This window comes from Apodemus sylvaticus, chromosome 5 (genome assembly GCF_947179515.1).
Source record: "Apodemus sylvaticus chromosome 5, mApoSyl1.1, whole genome shotgun sequence".
Lineage (NCBI taxonomy): Eukaryota > Metazoa > Chordata > Mammalia > Rodentia > Muridae > Apodemus > Apodemus sylvaticus.
The window spans coordinates 14,646,590-14,671,738 of record NC_067476.1 but is presented as its reverse complement, the minus strand read 5'-3'; the positions used below and the strand labels follow the sequence as shown (position 1 = coordinate 14,671,738).

The following is a 25,149-nucleotide window of genomic DNA, read 5'->3' as shown; positions in this document are numbered from 1 at the left end:
TTGAGAAGGTCACCACGATGGAAGAGAGGCGCATAGCAGATTGTTAGTGACAGAATGGAGAAGGGGAAGGGTATGAGGACATACCCTGAAGCTGGGGAGGAAATGTCTGCCCAGGAAGACCAAAGCAAGGGGCGGAAGGGTGGCAAGAAGACCAACCAGTCCCAAGACAGAGGCTGAGGCCTGCGAGGCCCTGGATGCCCGGATGCCAGGCTGGAGAAATGGATGCGCCTGCTCCCACCAGAGGCCATGTAAGGCACTGGGGCAGGGGAGGGACATGGTTCCTCTAAGATGTTCTCTAAGCAGTTCCACAGGCAGTTATTCATCGAGATGTTTGACTTGTGTAAGAAACAGATGTCAGAATCTGCCACCTCCACAGAAGGCCTCCTGGCTTCAGAAACAATTCCTGCCCAAGAATTCACATGTAATTACATCTGTAATCCAACCCCAGTGCCACGTGATCACTTTGTATTCACAGCAGGAAAAAGTGAGGGAATCAGGGGTGGAGGGGGTGTGTTCTGTGGTACAGGGCTTGCCCAGTCTACAGAGCCTTGAGTTTGACTCCCAGCACTGCAGAAGCCAGGCATGAAGGTGTATGCCTGTCCTCTTAGCACTTAAGAGGTGAGGCAGAAGACCAAGAGCCCAAGGCCTGCCTAAAAGGAGAAGGGTCAAGGGGCTTGGGAGATGCTTGTCAGTGAAGTCTATACCACACAAGAATGAGAACCTAAGTTTAATTCCCTAGAAGCAACAGGAGAAAGGGAAAAAGAAAGCCAGGCTCAGCGGCACGCGCTGAAAAAGTAGAGACAGACAAATCCCCAGAGCTCTCTGGTCAGTCAGCCTAGACACCACTGACCTCTAGGCTAATAATGAGAGAGCCTGTGTCTCGGGGAGAGGAAGAAGGGGAGAAAGGGAGAGAGGGAGAAGCTGAGAAGGGATCTCAAAGTCAACACACATGTGCACACACACAAACACTAATGAATACACACATGCACACACACAAAAGCTAATGGATACATACATGTGCACACATACAAACGCTAATGGATACATACATGTGCATACACACACACACACACACACACACGCTAATAGATATACACATGTGCACACACACACACACTAATGGATGTACACATGTGCACACACAAACACTAATGGATATACACATGTGCACACACACAAACACTAATGGATATACACATGTGCACACACACAAATACTAATGGATACACATGTGCACACACACACAAGCTAATGGATACATACATGTGCACACATACAAACACTAATGGATACACACATGTGCACACACACACATACACACACTAATAGATATACACATGTGCGCACACACACTAATAGATACACACATGTGCACACACACAAACACTAATGGATATACACATGTGCGCACACACACTAATAGATACACACATGTGCACACACACAAACACTAATGTATATACACAGGTACACATATACACAAACACTAACGTATACACACATGTGCACACACACACAAATGCTACTGCAGTCTGCCTCACGGACCTGCCAAAAACAGGTGCATGATCCTCTACCGTACAATCAATACAGTCAGTACAGTCAGCCATGCTGAGCTTGGAACCACAGGCAGAGGACCTGACCCACGCTGGCCTCCCCTGGAATGCCCTCCGATGCCCTCCCAAAGTAGTGGAGACGCTAGCAAGGGCCCAGGGACCCTCCAGGCAGCTCAGGATGGCGGGGTCTAAGTATTTAGTAGCCCCGGCCTGGCGACTGCAGGGCCCTAACCCTTCCTGCAGGCTCACACACTAGCCTCTCACCCTGAGCCTCTCCTGATACAAGCCCACTGTGGCCCCAAACCTTGGTCCTCCAATGACTCCAAAGATCATGACAGAGATCCAGCTGTCTGAAGAACCCAGGCCAAGCCAGCTCAGCCAGCCCCAGCTGTCATTAGTCAACCAGATGCTCCCTGACCAGTGTTACTGTCACCTCAGATCATCCTGAAGCCTTCAGAACTCAATGGCTCCCTGTGGCCAGGGGTACAAACTAGGACCTCAGCTCTCACTAAGAGCCACCAGGATGTCCACTCGCTGCCCTCTGCTGCCCCCTGCTGGTGAGAAAACACCCTGCAGACTGGCCCCTTAGAACACTAGCTCTGGGTCCCTAAGCCCCTCACTCACTCTCTCACCTCAACTCCTGGTCCCAGCTGCATCTCAGAGCTCTGTCAAGGATGCTGCTGCTTTGGGGCAGTGAGGGACAGTGTGAAGGGGAGAGACAGGCCCTGCTTCCAGGGATTCTGGGGAAAGTATGGAAAGGGTGTACCCTGAAACACAAGCAGCAGGGTTAGACACCAGCTAGGTGCCTTACCTGCAGGCTTTGGAGCCCTCACCGCTGTCCTGTTTGGAGATTTAAAAAAAGGTCTGGAGACCTCTGGTGACTTGCCCAGAGAGGCGAGCAGTGGCCAGGAATCAAATGGGCTCCCTCCAGGTGCTCTGTGGAGAGAGGTCAGCACGATCTCCCTCCCTGGGTCGAGGGGAAAGATCACTGAACCCAGCATGCCAGTCCAAATGAGAAAACCTGTAGGAGCCTGGGACACCACCTGAGAAGCAGCCTTCACACCTCAGTGGTCGTAGGGAGGGCCTGGCAGAGAACAAGGGACACTCTGGAAGGTTCTAGAGCTGCACAGAATAGGTACAGAGCTGTGCTGTCCCCTCCCTCCCCATGTTCCTGTCCAGGCTGCCCAGGCTGGGCCAGTGCTTCCTGTAACTGAACAAGCAGACCCCCTCAAGCACATCTCAGCTCAGGGATCAAGGGCCAGGTGAGAACAGCAGCTGCCTTGATCCTTTAACCCATCCCGAATCCCTGATCTGCCCTGATCTCCGTGTACTGATGGCACCCTGACTCCCTGCCTGAGGACAAGTCCCAACAGCCTCATCTGCCTCATGGTCCTGGGCTCCCTGTTCATTCAGACGAGAGACTGCTATGGCCCCTAGCCCTACCCCATCCCGAAAGACTCCTGCATCTGGTGCTCTGACCAAACACCCTCTCTAGAAAAGGGCCTCCTGCAGAAGGCACACATGGCAGACTGACCGACCTTCTGCACGTCTGTTCACACATGGGGAGACTACAGTAGGGAGGGGACAAAGCAGCTGAAAACCTCAAGTGGGTGCCCCAGAGACCGCCACCCTTAGCCACCATCCCCTGTAGCTCCTGCACCCTATAGGAGAAAGTACAAAAGCTTCCGTGCGCCCACTGAAGCCTCGGGTTTCTCCTGAAGCTTCTCCTTCCTGCTTCCAACACTCCGATCAGGACCATGGGTTTGTTCCCATTTCATTTTAACTTCCTTTAACTATTTTATCTCTTTCGTTGAGAAACTCCTGCATGTCCCTTAGAACCCAGCCGTAAAGGTCCCCACTGTGAGAATTCTCCCATCTTCTTCAGCCAGGGAACCTTTATTCTGGGTTCCAGAGTAAAGCACCCCAGACATACCGTCACTGAATCACAAATACATGGTTTATGCACAGCCCAGCACTAGTAAAAGTGAACCATGAAGGCCTGCTTCTGGAAGCATCTGTGCTCAACACTGTGCCGCATTTATCTGCAGCTTCTGCATCCCAACCCCACCGAGCCTTCCACTCTCTGACACTTCTCCATCTCACCAAAACAAACAAACAAACAAACAAACAAACAAACAAACAGCCCTGAGACCTAATTTCAGCGGAACCTTCAAACGTCCCCACCTTCAACTTCCCGAGGAGGGATCGACTGACTGCCAAGCTTCCCAGACTCTGCCACCTCCCACCCCGACCCTGCTAGACCCTCGAGGTCAGTGCCAGGCGGGCAGAGGAAGCAGGAAGGACTGAGCCCACGCCTAGAGATGGTAAAGGGCAACAGGCCGTCCAGGGAACCACAGCCATCAGCATTTCCTTGTCTCCGGCCAACCGGATTCCTGGGAACACACTGCGAGACTGTGGCCCAGGAGGGCTTGGGCCAGCAAGCCCACATACCTGCAGATCCAGGCCCTACCTCCAGCACGGTCTTCCATCTCTGTCTTCCCCTTCCCAGTACAGGGAAGACAGGCCTGAGCGGGAACCCCAGACACCATCAAGAGAGGAACGGGAGGCCACTGTGGTCACCTGCTCTCAGCCAAGGGCTCTTTATCGCAGGTCCCCCTGGGGAGCCACAGCCCCATGCTCACGGCAACCGTGAGTGGAAGCCACACAGGAGAACAGGGGGGACCTGCAACTCACTCAAGCCACAAAACCCGCACCAGGCCTGAAGCCACATTAGGCTATCAAGCACGGGGCCATCATTTCACACAAAGAAAAAGTTGCACGCTCTAGGGGCTGACATCCATGTCCCGCTACGCCCTGTGAAACAGCCTTGGGAATAGCTTCTCACAGAACCAGTGAGAACCCCGGGAGGGAACGCACAACCCAAACTGGTGATCCACTCTCAGCTGGGTGGGACCTCTGTCAGATCCAGTCCTCTGCCAGTCCTTGAGACCTTCGACTCTGACACACAATCTCCCACAGGGCACCTTCTGTGAGAGATGGTGACATCCTGTCACGCAGGTTTGCAATGGCAGCAACAGTGGCAGCTTCATTACAGCCTGTGGTATCTCACCTGCCTCCCCCAGGCAAAATCCTGTTCCCTAGGCTCCCTCAGGGTCTATGGGGAGCAGCTGCAAGCTGGAACGGAGATGCAAATGCAGGAGAAAGTAAGTGTTCAGGACTGGGGTGAGGAGGCTCTCCTGTACCCCAAATGCCTATCGTCTGTCCCCTGAGTCGGAAAGAGAAACCCAACTGGGACTGCAGATCTAACCGATGTGATCGGTCAGAGTGCATCCCCCTACCTGTCACAGGGCCTGGCTGTTGTTTTACACTTTACTGACAGAGGGTCTGAGAGGCTGGGAGGCTGACCAGGTCACGTCATAGCTCAGAAGTGCTATGATTTGAACCCAGATCTAGTACACAAGCACTTTAGTTCATCCAGCTCCGGGCCAGGAGAGTCTCCACTCACACCCCTGTCTTTAATGGCTACACAGAGACAAAGGACCAGAGTGCCTTAGGGCGAGACACTGACCTGGCCAACAGCCCTGTCAGTACCTGATGATTCAGGGGCTATGTGACAGAGATACCAACTGCGAAGAACCTTGTGTTCCTCGTGTGTGACACTTCAGAGTGGCCAGAAGGTGGGTAGACAAATGACTCATGAATGCATCCTGCACCCTTGCAAACACCTGAGTCCAGAGGTTGAGTGCATTCCTGGGAGCTGCAGGCTCACAGACTGGCACTGACTTCTACCCTGGGAAACAGTGAAGACACAGCAGGAAAACCACCAATCCCAGCTGGCAATAACCAGGCCACAGATTACAGCAGCACGAAGGTATGACAGCATGCATGCTGCAGCCACAAAGGCACCGGCAGGCCACACGACAGTCCCACTCCCAGTCCTAGGGGCTAGACACACCTGGGTTCCCATTCACCAGCCTGAGCCTCAGTTTCCCCTTCTGTAATGAGGCAATCAACATCAGGGCTGCCTACAGGATTACAGAGTTGGTGGTTCAGGACAATGGGCACAGTGCCTGGCACTGCATGATGCCAGCCACACAGTAGACACTCCATCAGTGGCAGGACCACAGTGACACCAATCATTGTTCCAAGGCCCCCAGAGGTTCTCCCTGCCCCCTGCGGCCCTCGTGTTCAGAGGGGAAACATCTGCTTTCTGTTCCAATGGACAGTCCCCCCAGAAAACAGCTGGGAACATCTAGGAGTATGACCCAAGGCCCTCCCTGCCAGAAGCTAACCCTCAGCCCTGACTCTAAACCATTTCTTACAGAAGTCTATTAAAATGTACACACCCAGGTCCTGCAGTCCTGAAGAGACCCCAGAACCTAGTTTTATACCATACCCAGAAGCAGGAGGGTGAGTGGCCCTGGGGAAGGAGGCCCAATCCTTTCAGTCTGGTAGCCAAGGCTCCTCCTGGCCCAGCCTCACCTCCTACCCAGTCATTCTGATGCCTATCACCAGACTCAGCAGCAGCGGTAGAATATAAATCCACAACTTTGCTACATCCACCACTACCTCTACTGCCGACCCAGTCAGTTTCTACTGATCCTTCTGAGCCTAGAACACCTACCCTCGAGGGACAGCCCAAGTCTGCTCCCCTGGAGGCCATGAGTCACATAATGACAGCCAAGCCTGTGTTCTTTTCCTCTCTCTCTCTCTCTCTCTCTCTCTCTCTCTCTCTCTCTCTCTCTCTCTCTCTCTTCCACCTAGTTCCCTCTGCCTGTCTGCCTACCTGCTGCCAGACTGGCTGCCACCTCACCTTCTGTCCTCCAGCTCAAACATCACCTCAAAGCCCTAGTGTCGTGGGACACACCTGTGATGCTTGCACTCAGATAGTAGAGGCAAAAGAATCAGGAGTTCAAGGCCATTGTCGGCTATATATAATATTTGAGGTCAGCTTGACCTACATGTGATTCTATTAAAAAAAACAAACAAAAAAAACAAATAAAGCAAACAAACAACAACAAAAAACCTTGAGCCCACATCACCCCTAGTGGCAGCTCTTAACACCAACTCAAAACTGTGGGTTCTTTAGAACGCTGCACACTGCACACTGGCGTGGGGCACTCTTACCCTTTGCCCATCCCTAGCATGGTGCTTGGCACCCAGCAAGCACACGGGAAATCTTGCTGAATGAATGGATGGATGGATGATCAAAGGGTCACCCTCCACCTCTGATCCAGGCTGGAGTTCCCTGGGGAGCACACTGCTTTACCCAGTGCCAGGTGCCTGCCACAGCACTCAACCATCACGTCTGCTGCGTGAGGAAGACTGTGCAAATGTGTGTTTTGGTGTAAATCCAGAGAACACGATTACATGGCACTGGGCCTAGCAGCTCACACCCTTAATCCTAGCTCTCGGGAGGCAGAGGCAGGCGGATCTCTGAGTTGGAGGACAGCCTGGTTTACATAGTGAGTTCAGGCCAACCAGGGACTCCTGTCTCAGGGAGAAAAGGAAAGGAAGGTGTGTGTGTGTGTGTGTGTGGGAATGAGGTCTCTGAGGTCCGCTCCTGCAAAGTCCCCTAGGTTTTGGGGATACATACATGCATGCAAACCCACATGCCCACTTATTCACAGACAGGTGCATGCACACAAGAGTGGGCACTCGCGCTGAGGCCACGGGACAGCTGCAGGCGCCATTCCTCAGGGCACCACCTGCCTTTTGTGAGGCAGCACTGACCCAGATCTCACAAAGCAGGCTAGGCTGTCCGGCCAGCGCGCCCAGGGGCCTGCCTGTCTCTCTTTCCCATCTCCGTGATCACACATTCCTGCCACAGCTCCTGGAACTTCATTTTAAACACGGGATCGAGGGACTGAACTTACATTATTATGTTTTCAAAGGAAGCATTTTATTGGCTGAGCCATCTCCCCAGCCCTCATTTAGGTTTCAGAAAAAAAGAACGATATGCACACCGGCTGTCTAAACTGAACAGCTACGCTACGGCACACATGTTCTGGGCGAGTTCATTTTAACGCCTCATCAGCTGGAGAATACAGAATTCTTCTCTTTCCCATCAAGACAGAATCAAATTATGACATGCCTTGGACTGTTCTATAAAAGATATCAAAATAAGGGTGGAGGGTATATTGCGTGCACATCCTGGTGCTGGGCGTGCCAATCCAGCTCCTCTCCCAGCTCTGGTGGCCCCCAGGCTCTGTTCTCCACCTGCCCCCTCCCTCAAAGAATGGGGCCCCGTGTGGCCCCCAGGGAGCAGGGAGCTGCCAAGGATTGGATACCTAGAACAAGGGAGGCTGGATGCTCTCCGGTCCATGAGGCCCCAGGAAGGGGGTGCGGGGTCGCAGAGCAGCCCCACAGGGCAGGGCGAGGTGGTGATGGTGGTGGTGGCGGTGGCGGTGGTGACGCAGAGATAGTTACCGTGACCCGGAACGGGGTTGCAGCCGAGGGCTCCATGCTGGGGCTTTTCTCTGACAGGCTGCCGGGAAGGCTGCGCCGGGAGCCCGGCCTTTCTTGGGGTGACTCTGTCAAAGAAGGAGAGGGAGGGTAAGCAGATTCCCAAGCATGTACACCGCATGCATGCCCAGCCCATCAAGGCCAGGAGAGGCATCCGATCCCCTGGAACTGGAACTAAAGGCAGCTGTGGGTGCTGGGAACAGAACCAGGGACGTCTGCAGGAGCAGCGAGTGCTCTCAAGCGCCCAGCCACGCCCAGCCCCTCACAGCCCTACGTTAAAGGCTCCCGAGTCTGCATAAACTGTACAGTGGAGCGTATAGACCAATGAGCCTTTTCCTAGAATGTCATACTTTACGGAACACTGGACAGCCTGCCTCCACTGGCCCCTCAACCAGGATCATCTGTGACCTCTGTCTTCTATTTTGGGCCTTCCTTTCCAGAAGCTTTAGAAGTAGGAGGCCTGCTGGGTCCGACAGTGACAGGGCTGAGGTGGTGATGGCTGCACAGTGCTGAGAAGGGGGTGAGTCTACAGCTTCCATGCTGCTCCCCGCCCCTCATCCACTCACCTCCCCCCCCCCCCCCCGAAGACAAGTTTCTCTGTGTAGCCCAGGCTGGCCTGGAACTCAGAGATCCGCCTGTCTCTACCTCTCAAGTGCTGGAATTAAAAGCCACCACACCTGGCTTCTAAGCCAAGAAACAGTCAGATTTTAATAGTCAGGTGACGGTCTGAGGGTAGAGCAGGGAACACACCTGAGGCAGGTCTCAGTCAGCGCGATCCAGCGACTTCTTGCCTGCTCCCACAGACCAGAGTTGCTGTCTCTTTGCCTGCTCTGCTAGGGCCCCCCACAGAGGACTCCCCCAGATTCTCCCACCAGCCTGAGTAACCAGACAGCCTTAGTAACACCTCTCTCTACCTGTCCTCTTGCTGCTCTAAGGAAATGGCTGCGTCTGGGACTATCATTGCCCTGTGTGTCTGTGTACGTGTGGGCACAAGTCCCTATGCCCACACTGCACCTCCACATCCCTTGCACCCGACAAGGAGCCTGGTGTTTAGCAAAAACCCGTTGACTCATAAAGAAGAAAAGGACAGTGTGAAGGTCGCCCTGGGTGCACGGGACATGGGATAAGAGGCCACTCTGGCAAATGTGTGCACACATTCACGGTCACATAGATCCTCCCGCATGTATACCACGGGGAAGTATGTAGACACAGGACACAGGTGTTCAGACACTTGCCCTCAAAGGCAGGGCAGTTTGGAACATCCTACCCACACTACCTACCCCTCCTCTCCTGACTGAGAAGGTGTTCCCAGCAGTGTGAAAGGACAGAGCTTGGCTCCTCACTCAGCTACAACAGTCTAGCTCTGAGCCCCGCCAAGGAGCAAGCAGGCCACGTGCTGGGCCACCTCTGCCAGACTAGTTCCTCCAGTCAGGTGGCAGGCAGCCATCTCCCTGTTTCCTCGCTGTGTTTCTCTGCTTAAAACTTCCCCCACCCACATGCTCCGCTAGTCAGCCGAGAGACACCCACTCTTTCTGGAGGTTTCCCTAGGAAATCTCTTCCCACGCTCATCGGTGCCTTCTTCCCCCAATGCAGCCCGGCTCGCGCTCACTCTGAGGCAGCACACACCTCCGCCCGGACGGAGGTCCGAACGTGCTTATTAAGGGCATGTGTCATCACACCAGGCACATGTCCTGTGAGCTCTGCGACAGTTTACTCCACAGTCACCTCTGAGTCCTCTGAGCCCTGGGGTGTGGGGGTGGGGTGGGGGTGGGGTGGCGCTCCATCCGGCCAAGCAGGCAATGGAGGCCCCACTTCACCAGAGCAGAGCCTGAACCTCAGGTCCTATCCCTAGGAAGTAGGTACATCTGGCCAAGTCCACAGTTCCTGACGTACTGAGCCACTGGGCCTCAGGACCAGCCAAAAGACTGGACATGTGGATGGCCCTCAGAGTTCAGTTCAAGGGACAAACCTTAGCTAAGGCAGGCTCCTGTGGTCAGCCACCTTTCCAAGGACAGGGGAAAGAAAGGGTCATACTAGGAGCTCACAAGCATGGCGTGCTCAGACTCCAGGTAGCTATCTTCTACCCGACTCGGTTCCCTCAAGACAATATACTCTTTACCCTGGTTCCTAAGGTGCCTCCCTGCTACCCCTGAGGGCTGCCTCTGCCATACTTGCCATGAGGCAGAGAAGCCCCCCTCACCCCTCACCCATGCTGTCCCCTTGTGATGGACTGCATGGCCTTCTGGGGACCGCATTAGTTTAGACATGACTCATGCTCACTCTCCGTCACTGAGTCTCACAGAACTACTAAGTCTCTCCGTTTCTCATAGTAGCAAGGAGAATGAATATCTCTATTCCCAGTCCCGTTGAGCCAGGCATCCAGCAGTTCTGGGTCACCTCTCCCCACCCGCTACTTTGACAATCATCCTTCCGCCACCAACTCAGCTAGCCCATACAGAGCACCCGCTTGAGCCAGGGCCAACAGCTGGCAAAGTCAGCCTCCTCCGACGCTCTTTCGATCCCTATGATCCATAAAAGGGGCTGAGGTCCCCAGAGAACGACTGGTCTCCCAAGATGCATGTGCTCACATGTGGGAAACACACGGAAGGGCACACACACAGGTACATACACACAGAGACACTCACAGAGGTGCACACACACACATTTACACACAGGCACACACATAAGCACACAGACATGTACACAGAGACATACATACACACAGAGATGCAGACACACGAACACACACATACACAAGCATATATATGCACACAGAGGTGACTTGCACACAGACACACACACACACACCACCTGTTCTCCTGGTGAAACAAGGATCTTGGAGTGGAGGGCTGCACCCTCACCCAGCTCTGAGACTGATGGCCTCCAGGACCCCCCAGAACCTTGCTTCTAGAAGCTTCTCAGAGCCTGCTTGGTCCAACCTTCCATTTTACCCCAGCTGATTTCCCTGGGAGTCTGCAGGGAGCCAGACCCCAGCCAGCATTGAGCACGGCACACAGTTAGCCTTAACCAGCACCTCTCAGCCTTGGCTGGCGCGTGCTGCCCCTCAGCGGTCTCCTCAGGCTCCGTTCTCCCTTGCTCCTCCATAAAACTGGAATACCGAAGAAGGTAGATCCTCTTAGGCACTGTATAGGTACTGGGCTTTAAAATGAAAAAGAGTAAGATTTTTCCCTCTCCTTGGGACCCAGCTTTGGCCAGCTTGTGCATAATACTGCCAACAATATTGTCCCTACCGAGACCATGTGTCGGCAGATTGGACAGTCATGGTGTGCACCCCTTTCAGATGAGGGAACCAAGGCTGCAAGATGCAGAGGTAACTAAATCCCCCCCAAACAATGCCCCCCAAAAGAACTCTCACTTAGAACCTCAGGGAAGGCAGAGGAAACAGCATAGAAGGAGGAGGGGTCTCCATTTAAATCTGATCTGTGCTGTGTGACTCTGGCCCAGTGTCTTTCCATCTCTGGGCTCAGGATTAAATATCAGTTCAGTGAGCTGAGAGTAAAAGCAGTCAGCACTCTCCCAGTGAACTCCCCCAAATAACCTTTATTTTATTCCAGAATACCAATCAGGAAGCTGGCGCCCCCCACCCCACCCCCGCTAACAGTGCCTCTACATCTGGGGCTTTCGGCCCAGAGCTTTAAATGAAGCTCAGGACCTCTGTCTCTGGATTCCAACTTGACCACACAGCTTTTCCCCATGGTAGTAAAGCAGGAGCCCAGAGAGGTCGAAGTCACTAAGGTCACCCAGCACTAAGTAAGTATCTGTAAGGACATCTGAGGGAAGGGAGAGCCAATCACCTTGGAGTCTCCCTCAGAAGACAGCCCAGCAGTCCTTCTTCATCTCAGACTAGATATGACCTCCACACAACCTCCCGGGCTACAGAACTGAGCCTTGGAGTCAGCTGACCCTGAATCTCTTTCTCCACTGACAGGAAAAAAGTCCCCATTTAAGCACAGAGACCAGGGTACCATCTACTCCTGGAAGCTACGGTCAGAGTCAGGCATCTCAACCTTCATGTGTTCGCAAAAAAATAAATAAAATAAAATCGGTTTCATTCAAATGCTGCTGGCTTGGTTGCCATGGATACCATCTAATCATGAAGGATGACTGCTACTTGTTCCCATGGAAACAGTGGCTGGAGGAACATCCTGTAATTTCAGCTGTCGGGTTGCACCGTCCAGATCTTAATGGTTGGAGGCAGGTGGAGGTGACGACAGCAGGCTGGGATGTCGGGAGACTTGGGGTCGGCGGAGATTGGGTTCTGGGGACGTGATGGGGATCCTCACAGTGATTCGGAAAATGCAAATCAGAACTGCCAGATACCAATTCACACTTTTCAGATAGGCTTCAGCCCAGTCCAAAATTGAAAAGAAACTAATTAAAAGAAATTAATAAGGAACCAGTGCTGAAATTAAAATGAGCAGTGACTCCCACTGCTGGCAGAGATAGAGTGCTACTCATTCGTCTCTGCTGGTGGCATGAAAAGGCTCTGGGGAACAATCAGACAATAGATAGTCCACACACACACACACACACACACACACACACACTCACACACACACCAACACGTCCAGTCCAGAAGAACGGTTCATCCCATACATGCTGCAGAGAGACATTAGCGGCAGCCTGGCATGCGGCACAGAAGGGGCAGAGCATAAATGTCCAGCAGCAGGGCAGGAATAAATGCATCAGAAGGAATACTATACAGCACAGAAGAGGGCACGACTCAAGTAGACTCTACACGGAGCACAAAGGCATGCCATACAATCTAAACGTATATAGATTTAACACCAATAAAACAGCGACAGGATGTTGAGTGGAAAGAGGAACAGTTGCTAAAGAAGATAGAATAGGATAGGCTACCCGGAGAGCTTATTCTCCTCAGGAACCCTTGAATGTGGGCAAGGACAGTAAGATTGGGGCTAGAGCAACGGCGGGAGGCAAGAGACAGGAGCCATTCCAGATGCAAGAGCGACCTCCACCCTCCACAGCTGCCACGGTCTAGAGTGACACCGCTGACAGTCAGTGTGGGATGGGGCATCAGCCCTCCAACCAAGCCCAGAGAACGACATTCTGCAACAGGGGATGAACAGTGGCTCGGATTTCTTTTTGTCTCTTTTGTTTCTCTTTTTGAGACAGGACCTTGTTGTACAATCTAGGCTGGGCTCGAACTTCCACTCCCCATGCTGGGACACAGGTTACAGCTAGAGTTAGAGAAACAGGGCAGGGGGTGGGAGTGAAGCAGGTGATCTCAAGTTCAGGACTAGCCTGACCTACACGAGGGATCTCGTTTCAATTAACCACAAGAGAGGCCTTGGGAGACCCTGCCCTGCCTTCCTCTAGACTTCCGGCCACTAGGCCAATCAAACACTAACTCCACCTCCCTAGACCTCCCCCAGGCCATAAAGAAGGTTCTTCCTGACCCTGTTGTCCAGGGTATGCCTCATCACCTCGAGGAAGAACTGTAGCTGTTTCTAGAATGTTCCTGGTGGACATTCCTGCAGAGCACTGTCATGCAAGAGGCCAAGGGGAAGCAGTTTGCCCCAGGCCGGTCTGTATGGTTTGAACAATTACCCAAAACCCTGAAATCATTTCCGAACAGAAGCTGAGGCTTGCGATAGACCCTTCAGGCTAAAATGCATTTGCTGTCCACATGACTAAAGCAAAGACATACTCCGTCCTGGGCATGTGTACCACATAGGGAAACAGCAGAGCTTCTCTTTGGAGAATTCAAGGGCCTAAGAGAAGAGTCAGGCGACACCCAGTGAGAGAGTCCTCTAAACACTAATAGGAAAACATACAGAGAGCGCAATACAAGCCATTCCCTCTGCATATGTCTACAGAGAAACAAAATGAAGGGGAAAAAATAAAATTAACAAACCAAACCGCACATCAAGACTAGTAGCAGCTTAGATGACCTGACAGCAGGGACGGTCATGGCAAAGTTCCAAACAGCGTGGTCCTCAAGGGGTTGCTAGACACACTTGGGCTGCAGCACAGGAACTGGGCGGGGAGTGGGGGTGAAGATTCTGAACTTTCCCAACAGAGTTATAGCGGTGGGTACCCGTGTGTGTGTGTGTGTGTGTGTGTGTGTGTGTGTGTGTGTGTGTGTGTGTTAGGGAAGCCTATGAAATTCATTGTTCTGTTCTCTGGTGATATTTGCGAAAATACCACAAGCTGGTAGTCTCCTGCCTCAGACTGCATGTTCTTCCCAGTTAAGCTCTTTGGCTTTCCATCTATAGGCAGGTGTTACTTGGAGGTGGTTGACCCTTCCCCTCCCCTTTGAGTCCCCAAAAGCCACATCTGGACACCTGGAGCCTGGGAAAGTATTTCTTCATGTGGCAACATGGGCTCTTCAGAAATGATAAAGACCTTGAGCTGAGAAGGAAGACCACTCTGCACACGGTGACAGCCAAGACTTTGAACTCATGGCGCTGCCGTCTCAGTGTCGGGAGTGCTAGCTTACAGACTAGTGTCACCATGTGCAGCCACAGAAGGACGGAGCAAGGTGAGAGAAGACGGAGAGACGCAGGGTAGCAACAGCGGGGTGGAGGTGAGGCAGTGAGCTCTGGAGCCCCAGAGAACTGGAGGCAGACTCCAGAAGATGACAAAGGCAAGGAAACCACTGGCCCCAGGGCCTCCTCAACCACGGCCTCAAGACCCTTTGCCTAGCCTCCTGGAAGGACTGCAGACTTCTGACCTCCAGATCTCAGATTAGACACCGGTTGCTTTAAGGCACAGCGACCCTTGTTACAGCAGCCACGGGTCCCAACATGTCCACCAGTCAAGTTGGAGTTAGTCTAACTATGTCAAAGGTGGAAGGCCAGGATCACTGCGTACAGGGCTGTGCACTCCCCTCCCCCTCTAAGGAGAGGGCTTCCTTCCAGCAACACAGTGAGTGGCACAACGAAGGTGGATCTGTTGGAAGATGACATGTGAGGGCTGGAGATGACTCAATGGGAAGAGTCTTGCTATGCAGAGTACTTGCTGTGCAGGCCTGGGGATCCAATCCTCGGTGTCCATATCAAAGCTGGGCACGGTGGGCATATCTGCAGCCCTACCACGGGGGCAGTGGCAGAAACCAGGGGCTAGACAGGTGAGCACGGGGTTCAATGGAGAGGTGACTGATAAAGGCATTACAACACTTACTCGCAGTGGTCACACGCCTCCCACAGGTTCACCCCACCCTCATCCCCAGGGACACACAAAATAAAATCTGAAACTCAAAAAACAGGTGTATGCACATCTTTATGCAAAAAGCCTTCCATTCACACCCTTCATAATTTGAAAATTTATTTTATTAGTGTGGCTGTTTGGCTGGCATGTACGCCTGCATACCACTTGTATGCCATGCTCTGAAAGGCCAGAAGAAGGCGTCAGAGTCCCTGGAACGGGAGTTACAGACAGTTGTATACTGCCGTGTGTGTGTGTGTGTGTGTGTGTGTGTGTGTGTGTGTGTGCTGGGAATTGAACCCACGTCCTCTGGAAGAGCAGCCTGTGCTCTTAACCACTGAGCTATGTCTTCAGTGACACACTCTGAATTTCATCCTTATAACACAAACAAATTACCATCAGAAAAACTTTAGGGCATGAAGTCCTAATAAAGACATGCCAAAGGGCGGCAGCAACACTAAATTCACCTCCTTCCCACTTCATTCATTAGAAACGATTCCTTTTTCTTCCCCCAAATCACACCTCAGTACTTAATGTTCTGTAATGTTTTGCACCTTTGTTTAAAAATTGTATCATTACACTAGATTGCTATGGCTATGTACGATACAGCGGGTTTACCTCTCACAGCAAGCCGAGAGAGGCATAAAGCTAAGTGTGCTCATTCATTTTTTAGAAGGTTTTGTTTTTAATTATGTATGTGTGGGTATCAGTGAGTATGTGAGTGTGGGTGCCCATGGAGGCCAGAAGTGTCTGCTTCCCTGGAGCTGGAGTTACAGGCAATCGTGCGTACCAGGAATCAAACTCAGGTCCGCTGCAAGAGCAGCAAATCCTCTTAATAAGAGTATCTTATTAAGGCATCTCTCCAGCCCTTATATATCTATTTTTATATATGATGTTCACACGTTCTTACCCTTTCTTGTATTTAGCAACCCGGAATTCAAATTTAATCATCTCCAAATTTCTTGTTTGTCTCATTTGCTTTTGAGACAGGGCCTGATGGAGCTTAGGCTAGCCCAATACTTGCCAAGGATATTCTTAAACTCCTGATCCTCCTGCTTCACTTCTCAAGAGCTAGGATTTCAGGCACCCGCCACACCTGGCTCCGAGTCCTGATTTAATGATGTCATCCTATCACAAGGCTGCACCTCAATTCCTTGTGTAAGTTTTAGCCTGAGGAGCAACTGACTCATAGATTGCTTATCAGAACCTGTAAGGGACATGAAGTTAGACTGGGGAAAGGGCATAGCAGAGCAGCTTTTGTTGAAGAATAGATCATTCTAAAAGCTGCTCTTGGTACCTGAATGGGAAGGGAATCGACGGGAACGGAGAGCTCACGCTGCCTGCCAGGGCAGACCAGGAGTCTATCCTCTATTCCGGATTCAGGAGTCTTGTATGTCCATGAAACTCATCAAGCTAACTTGTCAGGCTGCGAGCATGGCAAACTCTTAGCTCCTGCATACACACATGCACACGTGCACACACCCACATGCATGCACACACGAGCACACACTCACATGTGCATACTTATACACGCACGTGCACCTTCTAAAACATCAGCTCATAGGCTGGAGGGATGGTGAAAACCTGAGTTTGATGCTGGACACTGAGGGGTGGGGGCGGGGAAACAAACAGCTTGAGTCTGCAATCACAACACTCTCACAGCAAGCGAGATGGGAGACAGAGAGAGGAAGACTGTCTAGAAATTTGAGGTCCAGCTAGGCTAGAGTATGCAGCAAAGCAGAAACAAGAGACCCTGCCCCAATCAGGCGGGAGAACCAGCACCTGAAAATGGTCTTCATTCCTCCACACATGCAGTATCTTCAACATGTCGGCACTCACAACTCTCTCTCTCTCCTTCACTCTCTTAACATGCACACAGACAAATGACACAAATACATATTTCAAAAAACATGTACAAGATTAATAACCAAAACACACGGCTGAAAGACATTAACTTGTAGTCTAAAGAGAAATGAACAGCCAACACCGCCCTGCAAAACCTAATATTGTTCAGGTGACATTTGGCCCAAAGTGACCTACAGATTCAATGGAATCCTAGTCAAAAGAAAGCTTTTCAAAGATTCTAACAAACAGAATTTTAAATTCAGATGGCAGAGCCGATGACTCAGATAGCCAATCAAACTTGAGGACATGGGGGAGGGCTGGGGGCTTCTGCCACTAATGGGTTTCAGGACTCACTTTAGAGTCAGGAACTATCTAATGTAGACAAGACTGTGGCATTAGCATAAGGATAAGCTGTCTAGATCAATGGATCAGGATGGAGTCCAGAAATAGATCATGTACATATGGTCAACTGACTTCTGAGGAAAGGGCCAAAGGGAAGGCAAGTTTTCTCAACAGCAGTGCTTGAACAACTGGCTGTCTGGGATGTAATAAAAACAGACCTCCAGGAAACAGAGAGAAACAGTCCCCGCGCGCGGTGCCAGCTCTGACTTCCAACAAAAGGAAATCCGCCTGATCATGACCATGCAGCTAGGGGCGGTGAGGTGTGGGCAAGTGGGAGGTGGATGCCCTGGTCCCTCCACACTCAGAGTGTCCTCCCTCCTGGGGCCCTCTCCACACTCCCAAGACATTCACTTCCTAGCTGAAAGGGAAGAGTCTGGTCATGTTCAAATGCACATTTTGAGACCACGAGACTGATAAGGTTTGGGCAAAGAAGGATACATGGGATTTGAACTGGCCCTCACAGGCTCAGGCCTTGAACGTTCAGCCCCTGGTTGGTGCCATTATTTTGAAGCATGTGAATAAAGAATTTAGGAGGTGGGGTTTGGCTAGGGGAAGCAGGTCAACTAGGGGCGGGTCTTTGAAGGTTATTCCCACTTCTGGCTCACGCCTGTTTTCTTTGCTTTCTGTTCTTCTAGGATGTAAACAGCTTACATAGGTTCCTACCACCACAAGCCAATGTCTTCAGAGTGTGTGTGTGTGTGTGTGTGTGTGTGTTTGTGTGATGGATTGAAAGTCATCTGAGACCATAAGCTAAAATAGAGCTCTCCTTCCTTTATGCTGCTTCTATAAGGTATTTTTATTAGGTCACAGCAACATAGAAGTAATTAATTAGAGGTCATTAACTGTGATATTTCAGCATCTCTCAAATAGATGAAATTGGAATTCAAGCTGATTCCAAATTAAAAATGTGGTTCAGAGTTCTGTGCTCTGCTGTTGGGTGTCTGCTAGGAGACATGGGGACATGTAGCAGACTCTATGTTCAGGACACCCATCACACCCAAGGACCCTCAGCACAGAGCCAGCAGGTGGCACAAGTACTCCCAGGGTGGGGTGGGCCCGGAGAAGCTAGTTCCTGACGCTTTGGCCATACCACCTCACAGGCCACCCTGGGACAGAGTCTCTCCAGGACAGGGGAGGGTCTCGTTTCATTCCCCGCCCTCCAGCAGGCCTCACTAGAGACCTACAACTGAGGCTTCCTTATGCCCCTCCTCCTCGAGACAGGAAGCATTGGCTTCTGACACCACATGCTTCCCACTCCTCATCCTGAAAGGTTCCACGCTTCCCAAGAGCTTCTCCATCTTCTGGGAAACTCTGGCTATCCTGTCTGCTCTCCACAGATTAACCAGCTACCCAAAGATTTCTCACTCCCCGAGCCTCACCTCCTCACCTCTCAGACCTCTGGCTACTTCAGTCTGCAGGCTACCCCTCCTTTACCCAGGTTCTTCCTGTCCCTTCCTTCAGCCTCAGGGCCCACTCCAGGCTGCCAGGGAAAGAAAATTGCCACCTCCTCTGCGTCCCTGGAATTTGGGGAGCAAGGGAGCTCTCTGGTGTTGTGTCCAATCAAGTGCTGAAATCACAGTGACCATCATCTCCTACTTTCTAAGAGCAAAGTTCAAAACACACAGTCTGGAGACTGGAGAGATGGCTCAGAGGTTTAGAGCACTTAATGCTCTTGCAGAGGACCCAGGTTCGATTCCCAGCACCCACGTGGTGGGTCACAGCCTTCAGTAACTCCTGTTCTAGGGGATCTGAAGCCGTCTTCTGGCCTTAGGCACCAAGCATACATGTGGTGGACAAACACACACGCAGGCAAAATACCCATACACATAAAATAAAAGAATATATTTTTCAAATAAAGAAGCAGACGCTGTGGTGGCCCTGAGACAGAGGCGCTAATGTTCCCAAGCCAGAGATCACCATGCCCAGGCCTAGCACTGCTCCTCACAGGGCATACAGGCCCCTCCTCCCCAACTTAGCCTCCACAGCAAGCAACACCCTAGAAGACAAAAGGAGTTGAGCCTCCTGCCAGCCTCCAAGCCTTTGTCCCCTCTGACTCCTCCTCCCCTATACTTCCTCAAGGCCTGGGGTGGCCACACTCCCCAAGACTGTTCCGATCCTTCTAGCTCCGTGCCAGTCCAGGCCCAGTGTGGAGCCTCTCCCGGCCAACGGCTACCAGGGCGCCTGTTCTCACGGGCACCCATTTTCCCATCCTTTCCCCTGCTCCCTGCAAGTCCAGCTGTGGCTCTCAAGTCATTTCCTACACCACAGCCCCGAGAAGTACATGGAGGTTTCCACGCACTTGGCCGGTCTGAGCCTTTCTTTTCTTCATCTACAGGGTCTGTGAACCTCAGGACTGAACATGGTGATACACTCCCACCACGGCACACATGCTCAGGATAGAGGCTCATCACATGTCCCTTTCCAAATCCTTCCTTTGGCTCCCTGTGCCTCTGGGGGACACTCCTCTTGGCTCACGATTCAAAGCCCTGCCAACCTTTCTGTCCACACCATCTGCTGACCTGGTTACACGGCCCTCCCTGCGATCAACCCCTTCATCACTAGGGCAGGGGCTACTACATTACCGAGGGAGCCCCTGCCCACAGTGTGCACACAGTAGGTAGCCAATGGGAGGGGACACCAGGGAGACGATTCCAGTCTCCACAGATGTCACACTGTACTTAAACATCAGCATGACAGAGTTGTGATTGAGACAAATGAGTGCTAATGACAATACACACACTCCAGTCTGTGACATGTCTATCCTACAGTGTCACAACTATGTCAGGCCTGCTTGGGAGCCCAAAGATGTCCAATGATTTGTTTGAGATCACACAGCACCTCAGCTACACTCCCAATTCACGTCCAGTGTCCCCAAAACAGCAGTACAAATAAATAGAAAATCAATGATGTCTAAAACTAGGCCTGATTGCCAATTTATTGATTTTTAATTTATTGATTCCACTCCTTGAGGCAAGTGGGACTCTAAGGAGTCCTACTGGCCCGCCAGCTTCTCAGGGTCTCCTCCCCTCCCTTCTGCTGCCTCCGGAGCGGGCACAGAGCCTCTCAGCCCCATCTGCCTGCCTTCACTAGACTTTTCCATTTCACAGTCATGTCAAGCTTCACCTCCAAGGGCCACAGAAGAAGAAATCAGACAGCTCGGGTGCTGACAGCCCTCTCCTGTCTGTCAGGGGAGGGAAATAAAAGCTAACAAGACCTCCAAAGGCAAAATCCCCAAACTTCCATTCAGTACCCAGCAGCTGTCAAAGAGAACACGGGGCCCACGGAAAAGGAGGAGAACCCAGCCGAATGGAAAGCACAGCTGTGCAGATGTGAGCTGCACAGGCGAGGAGGCCAAGGGCGTCTGTCTCAGGCCCCCTCAGTGCCTCTGATGGGTAGGGTCTGTCTAGAGGGAGGAACCAGCTCTTCCTGGTCCAAGCTCCTGCCCCCATTATTATTATTTAGAGGGCTGTTGAGATTTTCCTACTTCCTTATTTATGCAATCAGAGGAAATCACAGCACAGACCTACTTCCAAACTCAAGGCCACGTGGGCCAATTTCAGATGGATAATTAAATATTGAACAAACGCTGAAATGCCTCTACTGGATGAGAATAGCTAAAAATAACCAGCCGCCACTCGGAGAGCCGGTACCTGACACTTGGGCAGACATCACCGCTGCTTCTCCTCAGTGCCCCCTCCCTGTGACTGCCAAGTACAACCTTCCAGGGGCCGGCAAAGAGGAGCAGGGTGGGGGCTGACTCCCTAAATACCTCCTGAGCAGAAAACAAAACTTCAGCTCCCAGCAAGCTCTGAATGTTCCTGACCAGGAAATACTCTCCCTTTCCTGACATTTAAGCAAGTGGCCCCAGAGGAAGCCGCCGGAGAAATGGCAGGCGCTGCTTTTCTTTTAAAAACAGTCAAAAGGCTTCATGTCACTTCTAAAGCAAAACACGCATGTGGCCCAGGATGTGAGGGAGTCTGTGTCGAGACACACAGGGGTTCCACCCCGTTTGGCTTCCAGCAGACCCAACAAGGAGCCAGCTGCCTCGGTTTCCTCAGATGAGCTAATCCAGGAAAAAAAAAAAAGCAAAACAGGGCTAACAGGAAAACAGATCTAGGACCCAGTTCTAAGCTGCAACCATCAACACTGGCAGGAAACCTTGGTAAGTGGCCTTGCCTCCAGGAGCCTCAGTTTCCCTATTGGGAATACAGTTAAGAGTGAAGAAAGCGCTCTGCCTGCTCCTGCAGCCACAGAACAACGCAGGCTCCTCCTGACTGTGTGTGCGTGTGTGTGCTGTGGCCTCAGTGGGTGCAGAGCTAACTAAAGGCGTGATAACCTCGGTGCCCAGGGATGAATCTCTATCCTGACCCACGGAGGTTGAGAGCACACGGGCCTGACCAGTGCTCTGTTACCCCAAGTAGGGAGGGGCCAGGGTGTGGTTCTAGGTGAGCTCTCCAGCTCTGTGTCCCATTGCCCATTTCATCTTTTATTTCACCAGAGTTCAGGATCCCTGCCTGGGGATGGGAATAACGAGGCCTATCTTATCGAAGGGTTGGGGAGTTAGACGTGGGACGTAAGGGGGGGGAGGCCCTTGGCATGGCGCCCACATTCGGATGGTGAAAGAGGCTACCTAATTAGTAAAGGTGAGGAGGACAGGCAAGAGAGCAAAGCCAGGAGGCCGACATGCTAGCAGTTGAATGGGGAGGTGAGAGGTGGGGAGAGGCTCTGGCTTCCCCCAAGGACCTAAGGAGCTCTGTCTAGGGAGTGGGGCCCAGGCCGCCCACCTGCCTCAGAGGAACTCACCTCCCAGTGTGCAGCGAACCATCCCCACTGAAATACTAGAGGACAAACTGGGCTGCCATCCTGTGACCTGAGACATGTGACCTGCCCGTCAGACAGGTAGGGGCAGCAGTGGTGAGTACAATCTGTGTAGGAAGAGAAGGAATGGTGACTCCACACTGACGCTAGCAGGGCTCTGCTGTAGAGACATGCCAAAAGGCCCTTGGGGCAAGAGTTTGAACCTACAAGCTGGACATACTTGAGCACAGCTGTGAGCCTAGGAGCTGGGTGGGCCATGTGCCCCCCCCCCCCCGAACAAAGGGCAAGCTCTGGTCCTTGTCTTGGGGGAGGCCTCTAAAATCCAGTTTGTCTTTTCCTCTCTTCCTCTCTGCTCCTGCTGAGGCACACAGACCCGATGGTAGCCTCGGCCCCAGCTTCTCTGTCTTAGGGTCTGGGGGCGCACTCCCTATATGGGTGTGGCTGGAAAGCGTTCCGTGCGCTTTACCTCAGTCTGCAGAGCTCGGAGCTCTCTGAACACAGACGAGCCGGAGCAGTGCTGAGGCTGCACACCGGCATCGGCTTCACTTCACAGGAATAAACTACAGGCCGGAGACGGACAGCCTTGCCCAAGGCCACACAGCTCGATGATGGAGCCTAGCTCTTCCTAAGCCCAGACTAGTCTCTGTCTTACTATCCCACGGCCCGGCAGAGCTGGATGTCAGGCGTCACCCTTGGCTTTAACAACGCCCTTTCCAATCATATTTATACTGCTAACAGCTTCACAGCCAGTCCGCAGCCTCCTCCCATAGTCCTCCAGCGCCAGCCCTCCTAGTGATGGACGATGGGGTCCTTCTCTAACGGCTGTTCCCGTGTTAAGTCAATGTGACAGGCCACAGGCACAGCCATGCTGCCGTCTGGTGCGCTGGTAAGCCTGAATCACACACCCAGCTCGGCAATGGTGCGCACCCACCTGGACTCCGAGGGGAGATGACCCCAACGCTATGCTCTAAGCTCTGGTGTGAGAAGCCACACTCCAGAGCCAGCCCCAGACCTTCTTAGTATACCTTCCCTCTTCGGAGCAGATTGAGGGGTTCCTGGGAGCCCACTCCTGACACCCCACAGATGGACTCTAGCAGTCCTTGCAAGGAGAGACACCCAAGTACGGGCTAGACACACAGCAGCAAGCTAGCAAAGTGAAGATGGGTGTAGAGGCTGAGAAGGAAACCTGGTGGTGACAGAAGAAAGCATTGGCCAAATGTCTGTCACCTGATGAGGCCTAGCATAGGACAGCTGTCAGGACGTGCATGCAGAGAACCCCAGACCTCTCTGGGCACCTCTCTGGGCATGACTGTGGGTCCCAAGCTGTGGGGCAACCAAACAGGATCCCTTGGCATAAGGGGAGACCTGTGAGCCTAGAGTGGCCCCAATGTTGGCAACCAGTTCATACCAAGTAGAACAAGGAATAGCCCTCTCACGCACTAACCACTGTACTGTCCGGGAAAAGGGCCCTGGGTTCCAGGGACTCATGGGCAGGTCTCTCCAGCCATGGGGACTCACTCCTGATATGTCTGGGAACAAGCACCACTCAGCTCTGCAAGCCCTGTGGCCAGGCTTGACCGTGCTGAGGGCACTCTATTTCTCTAAGGAAGCTGCTCTTTCTCCTGACAGCGGTGAATGGGGAACTGAGGTACCCTGACTGCTGACATCCTTCTGGAGACAAGCCAGATCCAGGGCCACACAGCACAGTGTGATGCTCAGATGCCTCCATCCCACGAGAATCACTGCTTCCAGAGACCTGCAAGGCCCACCCCACCCAACCTTCAGAGGAGGAAACCAAAACCAATTAGTGAAGAAGACCCTTTTCAGTGGCGCACAGTGTGTAACCCTGGGATGCTGGAGACAGTCTGTCCTTCGCAGCTTTGCCAAGAACAACATGGTGCTCTCCGGGGCAGTGAGCCCACCCCCAGCAGGAGGTGGTGGCTTAGCTGACACCCTTGCCTGGCCATCTGCAGGTCCCCAGTCTCCACAACCAGCTACTCACTCCTCCGTGCGCTTTCCTATTTCTGAATTCAGAGCCTGAGTTCCTCTTCACTCCCCACTGAGGACAAAAATAAGGCAGGGCAGAGATGGAGCCAGGGGCTGCCACTTTAGATAAGGCTTCCTTCCATTAGGGCACCAAGCCCTAGCTGTGTTAAAACTAACACCAAGATCAGAAGGATCAATACCTAAGGGTGGCTTCCTAACAGGAGGCACACCCGGTCCAACAGAGACCCCGCTCACAGAGAGTGTGGCCAGAGCAGCAGGATCAAAGTTGCGGGTTAGCAGACGATGGGCAAGGAGCCCCTGGCCACCCTGCACCCTGACCTGCAACTCTGCCCACACCCACGACTGGTCACGACTGAAGCTCCTTATCAGGTCACACTGCTGTCGCTGTCCCCCATGCAGGATGAACTCACTCTGCAGGACTGCTGTCCCCTGCTCCCATGCAGGATGAACTACGCCAAGGGCTTTTTCCTTTTCCTTCTCTGGCATTTGTACAGGCTGTCCCTTCCTGCTGGGTAAAGGACAGCAGTCCACACCTAACTTGTCTGAGCTGCAGGCACAGGCTTCTAGCTTCCCAGGCAGGACCCTGCTGCCACTGTCACCATTTCTGAAACTCAAGAGAGACCGCCGGCAGAAAGACCGTTTTCTCGAAGTAGGACTTGGACAGAGGGCTGAGTCAGTCACTCCCAGACAAGAAAGGAACCCCCACCAGCTTAGCGGAAGGTCGAGTTCTCCACGTGGACTCCTCCCTGAAAGCTTCCTTAATTTCCCCACCTAGAATTTCCATCAGGGCTGGTCTCCTCCCCACTTTCAGCAAACTGTGGGTTCCTTCCAGGCTAGCACAGAAAGCTGGACACAGCGGGAGACAAGCTCAGACGAGTTTGATCCATTGAACATTGATCGGCACTGG

At 52.5% G+C, this 25,149-nt stretch overlaps 1 protein-coding gene across 7 annotated transcripts in view; it reads right to left on the bottom strand.

Annotated features, from left to right (window-relative positions):
• Nucleotides 1–25,149, bottom strand: part of Dab2ip (DAB2 interacting protein) — a 145,041-nt gene that overhangs the window by 78,258 nt on the left and 41,634 nt on the right. For 6 of the 7 annotated variants that reach the window (XM_052182342.1, XM_052182346.1, XM_052182344.1 and 3 more), the window contains exon 2: nt 7,944–8,047. In XM_052182342.1, coding sequence (XP_052038302.1) covers nt 7,944–7,979 — 36 coding nt within the window. In that variant the 5' untranslated portion in view covers nt 7,980–8,047. The other variant, XM_052182348.1, reaches the window with a different exon arrangement.